Below are 9,461 nucleotides of genomic sequence, written 5' to 3' on the forward strand. Positions count from 1 at the left end.
TACGTGGGATTTTGTACCAGCTCTGGGGCTCTGCAGCCCCGGCTCTCTTTGCCATTCGCTTTACATCTGTAATTAATTAAAAATAGGAAGAATCAAACATCCTTTTGGCAGATGTGGGGTCTTCCAGCTTTCCAACCCCCGTTCTGCGTCTCCTCCTTCGTTCCCCTGGGTTAGGAGCGAGCTGGCAGCACCGTGCCCCGTTTGCAGGATGAAGACCCCCTTAATAAGACCTTATAGCAGCTGGATGCACAACCAAACCTCGAGCCTTCCTGGGGGCTGGGCTGCGCTCGGCTCGCTGCGGCGTGGGGCGAGAAGATCCCCGTTGTGGCTGGGATAAATTATTGCTCAAGATTGCGGGCAGAGAGGTTTGGGGCTCGTCTGGGCTGCCCCAAGCAGGTTTCTTTGCAAGTGAGGCTTCTGCTTTTTTTAAAAGTTGTGCAATGCATCTGGGCAAAGCCATTCTTAATTATTCTTCTTCTTCTCCCTGGAGTGGGTTAAGCGCTCGGGTGAGACGAGGAAGTCGGGGGAAACCGGCCCAGATGGTGGTTGCTTTTGGTGTCTCACCTGGCACGAACGTGGGGGAGGCAGGTAGCACCGGGACGGGGCTGCACGGAGAGAGGCAGCGCCGGCTGCCGAGTGATGGGAGCTGCTTGTTTTGTGGATGTGAAAGGTTTTGAACCTGAAAAACAAAAGTTGAAGGTTGAGGGGAAAAGAAACCTCTTTTGTGCGTTGGGGGGCGGCTGCCCGGAGCTGCTGGCTAGGATTTGGCTGTCGCCTTGTGCAGGATGGAGTTCAGCTGCCCATTGAAAGGAGGGCACGGCCGAAGGCGTGCGGGCAGGCTTCGAGGGAAGCGCTTCGGGGAGACCACGGACAGGCGAGGAAAACCCATCGAGGCACAGGCACCGTCGGGTGGCCCTCGCAGGACGGGCGAGGGTGGCACATCACCCATCACCCGCTCAGCTTTCCTCGTCGGGGAGCCTGGGATGCGATGCTAGAAACGCCTGGATTTTATTTTGGGTCTGTTTTGTCCAGATTTAGTTAGTACCATCAAATCAACGAGCGGAGCCCGTCCAGGAGGGTGTGCTGCCTGTGACCGAGGTGGAAAAATCCTCGCTGATGCTTGTGTTAATTGAACATCTATTTTGGTTTTTTTTTAGTCTCCACAGCCAAGTTAAATAAAAGCCCGTGATAGCCGACTTTCCACACCCTCCAGGAGTTATAAACCCGCGTTATAGTCGCTCAGAAGTGGGCAGAAAATGCCCTGTTTAATTTGGCAAGCCGCGGATGTGGCCAAAACGTCTCCGTTCGGCTTTTCGCCGAGCCAGACCCCCACCAGCCGAAAGGACTTCAGGGGAGCCCAGCCCCGACGGAGGCATTTGGGAAACCGTGCTGGCTGGGAGGGCCAGATCCTGCCTCCGGACCTGGATCCTGCTGGGGTTAAGCCTAATTTGGCTTTTTGCATCATCTGGAGGGTGGCAATCGCTGTCTTTTAGGGGCAAAGCCGTTTCGGGTACCTCGCCGGATGGCACGGTCCGAGCTGAACTGCCCCCAAAGGCACTCGGGGATGAGGTTTATAAGGTCATTCTGCTTTCGGTGCCTTTTTATGAGGCTTTGGAGTCCACTTGGAAAAAGAGCTACTTGTTTTTTGTCGGGGCTAAATGGTTTTGATCAACAACGCGGCATTTTTTTTATGCCTCCTTCCCTTGCCCGACCCGCGGGTGAGATCAGCACCTGCCTCTGGAGGAGGAAGGACCTAATGAATTGCAAAAGGATGCGACTGTACCTGCCTTCTTGGGGCTATGCTTTAGTGGGCTCCTTCCATTTTATTTTTTTTTCCAAGTCAGCTATGGAAAATCTATATAAATCCCCTATTCTTGCAGCTTATGGTGCCCCTGAAAGTGAAAACACCTGGTTTCAAAGGGCAATCCTGACTCTTAATTGCTCTTAATAGCATATTTTGATTTTATAGACAGGATAGTGCGACTTGGGAGCTTGCTTGCTTGGCAGAGGAAACACTGGGCTTTTCTGATGCTTTGAAGTTTGAGTTCAGGAAGGTTTTTGGTGGAGGAGTGAGGGCCCTTCCCTGCGTGTCTCTCTCCCCTGTACAGGCTACATCAGCTTTTCAGGGACACAACCACAACAAACTCACTGGGGACGGGTCAGACAACTCTCAGACTATACATTTTTCCACTTTTAATGCACCAAAATCCAGAGGTATCTCGTGCCATTCCCGTTTTGAAGGGCCTGGCAATTTTAATTCTTAAAAGATTAATACAGCAAAGTTGCAATACCATTGATATACTATTGTTTTCCATCTTTATTCATCCCCAGGTGCAGCAAGAATGGCTCCCTTCAGGCCATTCATAATTGGCAAATGCTTTTAAGACCTTTAACAGTCGCACGCTCCGTTTTGCAAGGTGCCTGGTTTATTGTCTGAAAGAGTCGCTCTGAGAAATTACTTCACTAATGTTTTGCAAGGGACCAAACTGAGTGATTGATGGACAGGATTCAAGTCCCTGATAGCCGGTCACTTAATCTGCAATCAGGACTGTCCTGATCAATTTGAGAGGCAGCGGGCTCGTGCGCAGCGAGGGGGAGATGCGGAGATTTACCTTTGCCGCAGCGGCTGGGGAGGGATTATCGCCCAGAGCAGCCAGAAGCAGGGCCAGGTTGTCTGTGGGAGTGGGTGAGGTTAATCCCAGCTGAGGATCTGGATTTTTGCCTTTTATATTTAGGCTGAGGGATGCCAATATCGAAGATGCTCTACCACGTCTTTAGCTGTGCCGGTAGCACAGCTCTGCTTACCTGTTGCTCGTGCTCTTCCTGATGCCCATAAACTCTCCTCACCCCAGGTAAAGGCTTTTCCATCACCTCTGCCAACTCCCCTTTGCTTTGCAATCAGTCTTCACAGTAGAAATGACTTGCGTTTTGACTGCCCTGTTGCTGTGGAAAATACCCGGGCTGAGATGAGCGGGCCAGGGTGCACGTGCAGACCCAACGGCTGGGCTCGTGCCCGGGCTGCTGGATTTTCATGTTGATTTTCAAAAGACCACTTCAGAGGGGCTGGGGGACGAATTCCCTAATGCAGCACCAATGCTTTGTCTCGCCCTTTTTAACTGAGCCTCAAAACCAGTTCAATTTGCCCACAACCCTTTAATTTAAAAACCAGCATAGGGTGCAGGTAGCCGAGGATGCTGCAGCTGGCGTAGCCGGAGCCCTCAGCAGCCCCGGGGAGAGACACGAGGTGCAAATCCATCCCAAAAGCTGCTGCAGGAGGGACTCGGTGCCGTACCCCTATCGCAATGCGGGCACAAACCCAGCCGGAGACTTTCTGCTGGTGTTTAACTCTTCTTCCCCCTTGCAAAGAGAGACAGTCCCTGGCTAGGGTTACTCCCCGACAAGAAAAGTTCAGCAGCTCTTTGTTTCGCCGCTGCAATCTTTTGCAACAGAAGGCAATTACAGCTAACGGCTCTAAGGCTTTACCTCCCCAACTTGATTTGCCTTGTCACGTCCCATTAACTTCGAATTCAGCACTAATCCCTGCCCTGAAATATATAATGAAAGACATTCAAAATATATCAAAATGGCATTGGTATTGATTTATTAATGCTAGGGAATGCTGCCCTAATTGAATTTAGGTCCAGGAAGTAAGTTAATGCAGCTGACAGTGATACAGGAATCCAATCTCCCCAGCGCACAGAGTTAGGACTTTTTTTTCTCTCTTTGTTGTCAGTTGGATAAATAACAAATCAATTTAAATTTCAACAAGGTTGCTAAAAACAAGGCAGCACCTGCCTGGGCCAATCACTCGGCCGGGGTTTCGGCTGCCGGTGAAGGGCAGGGGGGGTCAGCAGGGGAAAAAGTCCTCGGGTCTTGCTGGGGGTTTCTTGGTGCCGACCCCTCCCTGGAGACTGGGGACCGTGTTTCTTGCTGGGGTCCAGATTGGTGACTTTGTTGATAAATGCTGTTGTAGGTAACAGTTGTTTTCCCATTTTCCCTCCTCCAAAGGACTCGGAGGCTTTTCCTCCTCCAAATGCCACCCGGACTTGGACCTGCAGATGCTGCCCATGGGGGCAGCAGTTGTGGGGCTGTGCTGGGGCAGCGCGGGTCCCTTCCCTGGGCTCCGGGGTTGTCTCTCTACCTGACTTGCCCAGAAACTCTCATCTTCCCTTTTTTTTGGGGTGCAATCAGAGGTCTCTGCAAAGCAGCAGGAGCTGCTGTTCAGTGCTGCCTTTGGGAGATGCCGCCAGCGTCCCTGTGGTCGTGCCTTGACTTTTAGCTGTTGAACACGTTCGTTAACGAACGTGTTCAAGTTTAGGCTAAACAAGTCACAAATGCTTGTTGCTAATGGGTTTTGGGACTAAGCAACCGATATTGCTACCCTGGAACTGCAGAGCCCAGTCATTCAGTCTCATCTTTTTTAATTTCTCAGGGCTTTTTTTTAAGCCCTGAGAAATACTCATGGCTTGTGTTTGAAATCCAGCCCTGCTGGGGTTGGTACGGTCAAGAAGGCAGAGGAGCCTGAGTTAATTAAATCAACAGCTAACAGTGGAGGTTACCCACAAAAGTGAACCTTGGTGCCCCTAAAACCACTGACCAGAGAATGGCTGGAAAAAAACAAAACCACAGTTGGAGTGAAATGGAAAAAGAAATCTTCAGCTCTATATCACTTCAGCTAGCCACAGGTATCAGAATATTAATTGCTCTTTGACTTGATTTTGTTGTGGGATTAAGGGCACATTGTGGCTTATTAAGATATTCTAGGAGCCACAAGGATGGATGCAAAATCCATCCGTTAAGCATTTCTTTGCCTGCTGAAATCCAGAATGCTACTGCAGTAGCTCCAGCCTCCCGCTGCAGCTGCTTTCCCAGCACGGCCTGGGGCACCGAGCAGCCGCTTCGGCTCTCCCGAACCGCGTGTTCCCCTCTGACACCTCGAAGCTCTTTGTCCCTGGGGGGGGGCGCAGATCGGGTACCGAGTGTAATTCTCCCTAAATTTTCGGGTGCAGTATTGATTTGCTGGCTTTGCCCACAGTGAAAACTCAACGGTGGAGGCTGGTGCTGGGTCCTGCCTCCTCCCTCTATTCCCAAATGCGCAAACTGCTGATGGACGGACCGGCGTGGAAATCTGCAGGGAGGTACCCGTGACCGGGAGGGTACTAGAGGCTATAAAACGCATGGGACCATTTGAGACCGGGGTGAGCTAGCTACACAACAGGTTTTCCTCTCTCCTGCAGCAGGCTGTCCCCCCCTCCAGTGCTGGCTGGTGCTGGAGGACTCGTCCCTGCTCCCTGGGCATCCTCATTCCTTCTCCCGGGCCTCCCCGTGATGCTCTGCTCTGTGCTGGCCGCACTGCGCAGCGGCACTGATGGATGTAAAAGAAGATCACAGCCCGAGCATCGCTCAGGCCAGCGTGCAGCCGGCAGCGGGGAGGTTTCCTGAGGACAGAGGCAGCACGGAGCTGCTGAGCTGCTAACCGAGCTGCCTCCGGCCCCGTGTTTGCCGAGCCGGGAGCCAGCAGAGCGAAACGGGCACCTCGGGGCCATGTGTCGCTCCCTGCCCAGCGGCTGGGTGCCGGGGGCCGTCGCTCTGTGCCTTTTTCAAACTCATAAATCCAAGAGATCAGAGCAGGGGGATCCAGTCCAGCCCATAAGTCACGGGACGTCAAATAAAACCACGGACGTTAAAACTTTACTGCAGTGAATAGTTTTAATTTCCTGGGTATAACAGCTCGGTTGACGCTAATGGCAGATGAAAGCGGAGATTTCCCGGTCGGTCCAGCCCCAGCCTGGACGGACACAGCCAGGAGCGCGGGCTGTTAACAATGCGGCTCTTTATCCCCTGAAACTCGGATCCATTAACCCTGGAGATGTTAATTACAACAGAAATTACCTATGAAAGACCTTGCTCAGGAGCCTGAACGTTTGCAGCCAGTAATAACTTTATTTTTTCCATAATGCTGGTGCCATTTGTTTGGTGGGGTTTGGGGTTGTTTTCATTTTTGGTTAAGGGTGTTTTGTTTTGTGGGGGTTTTTGTTGGTTTTCTTTTTAATGTGTTTTACTAATGTAATAATTAACGTCTTCTGCCTGGCCCTGCCTGTGGCCCAGAGGCTTCGTGCCCGCCGTGGGGGTTTGCTACGGTAGCCTTTGTGCCCTGCAGGGGCCTCAGAGGAGGATGATAAATGGGTATCTGGAGGATAGAGTAAAGAAAAGACATTGGGTGTTTTGGGGTTTGCAACTGCTGGGAGCTGCCATCGAAGCGCCAAGGGGGTTTGTGCCGCCAGCTACACCATGGGTGGCCCGTGGGGATGCTCTGCACGGCTCCGTGTGCAGCCGGAGCAGAGCAGGTTTGGGCTGGGCTGGGGTCGGCGTGCGGTGCCTGGGGAGAGCTCGGTGTCCCCGGGAAGCCTTTAGGGTCAAGCGCCTGCCCTGAGACCCGTCCCCAATCCATATTGGGCCCTTTGTGCCGTGAAGGACTTGCCCTTTGCAGGGGCTCCACAACCATTTAACAGCCGGGATGAGAGGGAGCTGCTCGCGTCCCGACTCTCACCCAGCCACTACTTCTCTCATAGGTATTTTATTGCTTCTTTTCATCTCAAAAGCCCGGGGGCCCCGGGGGAGGGCGTGCAACCTGGGCTGTCTGCCGGCACGGCGCTCTCAGCCGCTCTCGGCTCCGCTGATGGCGCGGTACCGCTGGAGCTTGTGATGGGGTGATGGCAATTGCGTGGGGACACCTGATCCAGCACCCTTTGGAAGAGACGGAAAATATCCAGCTGACGTCAGGGTTTGGGTCAAGCCCTCATTCCCAGCCTGTTCCCTGCTTTCATTTTTTCTCTTGGTTGGGGGGCTCCTCCCAGACACGGGGGATGCTCAGGGGTGACTTGCTCCCCTGGAAGATGGACCGGACGGTGGGTCGAGGCACTTGCCGAGCCCATTCCCCCCACAAGCAGAGAGGATGCTGCTTATGGAAGTGGGAGAAGAGCCGAGACACTAAAGAAGAAGTAGGATGTCGGCAAACCACCTCGTCTGGCTTCGTCTCAAAGCGCAACCCCGAGAGGCGGCTGTGCGGTGGGCGACGGTGACCCTGTATGCTCTGTGCTCAGTCGGCGGAGCCGAGGGAAGTCGCATTGGTGGTCGAGGATGGGGTTTGGGTTCACGGTGGCCCCGTTGTGCCCTTGCCCTGCTGAGCAGCCTCGGGTGATGCTTGGGGCTGGTTCCTCTGGGCAAGGGAGATGAGGAGGCCTTTGCAGAGGGTGCCCTGCCAGCTGTGCTCACCCTTTGCCCGTGCAAAAGGAGCTGCTGGGAGCGGGAAAGCCATCAGGTCACGGCACCTGCAGGGCTGGGGACCGACGTTGTCTCGGGCCAGGAGCAAAGGGAGAAGCGGGGAAAGGCCACCCCGCAGGGTGACTGCTGCCGGGAACAGGAAAACAGAAGCAAGGGGCCATCATGCAGCTGTGAGAGCTGCCGGGACCCGGTCCCTGCACCGGTGCTTTCCCTGCTCCAGCAAACAGGGTGCAGGGTTTGGGACAGCCCGGTGGCTGTGACTGCAGCCGGCCATGGGAGCAGCCCGGTGGCGAGGGCTGGGTTGGTGCTGGGTGGGCACCGACTCACTTTCCTGGGGTTTTCCAGGGCTGAGGGCAGCCTTTGGCCCGGCTCAGTGATCCTGGTGACTTCTCCTGGCCCTGGGGAAGGAACCTCCTTGTCCCCGTGCCACTGGGGATAGGGAATGGGAGAGGTGGCACAGAGGCAGAGATAGTCCTTGTCTAATTCTTTTCTTTGCTCTCCCATTGCCTCTGGCTTTTCTTGGGTGACATTTCCCCTGCAAGTCCCTGCGACTCCAAACCTGGTGCCAAGCAGAGGTGACGACGTGCACCCAGCCCTGCCCTCCGCAGACGGGCATCGGCGCGGTGGCAGGCGATGCCATTTCACATCCAACCCCTAATTAACAGAAAGGGTCTCTAGCTCCCGGGAAAAGGGTACGACGTGGACCCTGGAGGGACGCGTGATCCTTGAAGGTGAGGCAGAAAGCGGTGGCCCAGGCTGCGCGTGTCTTGCAGAACAGGATGGGCTCTGCCCGCTCTCCTTGCTGGTGAATAAAGGCAATTCTCAGCCAGCACAAACAGGCTGAGAATGTATGTATGTACATACATAATGTATGTACCCCATCATGTTTCGTACAATATTACCCTGTCGTTAGAATAGTATTGCAGCTGGTTCTTCATTAGGTGCTCCTCCACCTTCCCACATGGCTGCAGCCCGCTTCCCCAGGTGCTGAAGACAGGTTGTGGGTGACTTTGACCCTGCTCGCTAACGGCTTCGAGGCTGCGGGACAGAGGCGCCGGTACCAGTCTGCACCCGGCAAAGCCGTGCTGTCTCCCCCATCAGAGGTCCTGGTGTAAGGTACCGGCCCCAGTAAAACCAGGGAGGGTTCCAGCATGGTGCAGTGCTCAGCACCCGATGCAGAGCTGCACTGGCTAAATCATCAGTGGTTGTTAATTTATTTTACCTTGTGAATTTTGGCTTTTTTTTTTTTTTTTTTTTTTGGGTAAGTAAAGTTTTGCCCCTCGGGCCAGGATCTCTTGCAAGGTTACCCGTGTGCCTGTGTTAAAATTGCGATTATGCATCTGAAAGTTGGCAAACGGAGCCACAGCACCGCCACGGCCTCCTGTGGACGGTTCCGGATGGACGGGTCAGTGGCAGGATTGGACCTTCCCGCTCCCTTGGGTGATCACCTCATCCTCCAAACGCGCTGGATATGCCCACCACCTGGTGAGCGATTCCTGGTGATTTGGGGTGGTTGAAGGGATCGCGGTGCTCCTCGGCACCGTTTGGGTCCTCCTGGCTGCTGGAGCAGGGCAGCAGAGCCCGGCTTGTCGCTTGTTTTTAGGCATTAACATCTACGATTGCAGAGTCCCCGGGGAGCTCAGAGTGGAAAATGTTGTGTTCCTCATCCCAGCCCACCCCTTGCTTAATGAGCGCATTAACAACAAGCCCCCGTTTATTTATATCAATTTCAAAATCTCCGAAGACGCTCCTATATATAAGCAGGGCATCAGATCCCATCCCTGTAATGGGTCATTAATGTATTTTAAGCGAAAGAGACAAGTTCGTGTTGGCAGAGAGGAGGATCAAAAATGCTTTTATAGCAAAATGACCAAGAGTGCCTTTTTGGTTGCCTCTAAATTCCCAGTGAATAAATGAATAATAGAAAAATAAATGAATAATAGATATATCAGTGGATTAGATAGTGTAATGCAAGGATAATAAGTCACCCTGTACCCCTGCCAGAATATTTGTTTAACAGGACAAACTGGGAAAGTCAATACGGAAGGTGTGTGGGGACATGATAAAACTCTCCCGGTCACGTCACTGTAGGAGACAAACTCCAGGTGCTGCTTCAGGCGGGTGGTTTCCTGGGGTCCTGTGTCCAAACTGTGTCCCAAGAGGATGGCAGCCTCCGC

At 53.4% G+C, this 9,461-nt stretch overlaps 1 protein-coding gene across 1 annotated transcript in view; it reads right to left on the reverse strand.

Moving 5' to 3' along the window:
* The window catches only part of SYF2 (SYF2 pre-mRNA-splicing factor), a 54,027-nt gene that overhangs the window by 18,905 nt on the left and 25,661 nt on the right, over nucleotides 1–9,461 (reverse strand). Inside the window, exon 2 of the mRNA XM_009332183.1 lies at nucleotides 565–679. Within this exon, the coding sequence (XP_009330458.1) occupies nucleotides 565–679 (115 nt within the window). The remainder of the gene's footprint in view (nucleotides 1–564; nucleotides 680–9,461) is intronic.

This window comes from Pygoscelis adeliae, unplaced genomic scaffold (assembly GCF_000699105.1).
Source record: "Pygoscelis adeliae isolate BGI_AS28 unplaced genomic scaffold, ASM69910v1 Scaffold359, whole genome shotgun sequence".
Classification (NCBI taxonomy): Eukaryota; Metazoa; Chordata; class Aves; order Sphenisciformes; family Spheniscidae; genus Pygoscelis; species Pygoscelis adeliae.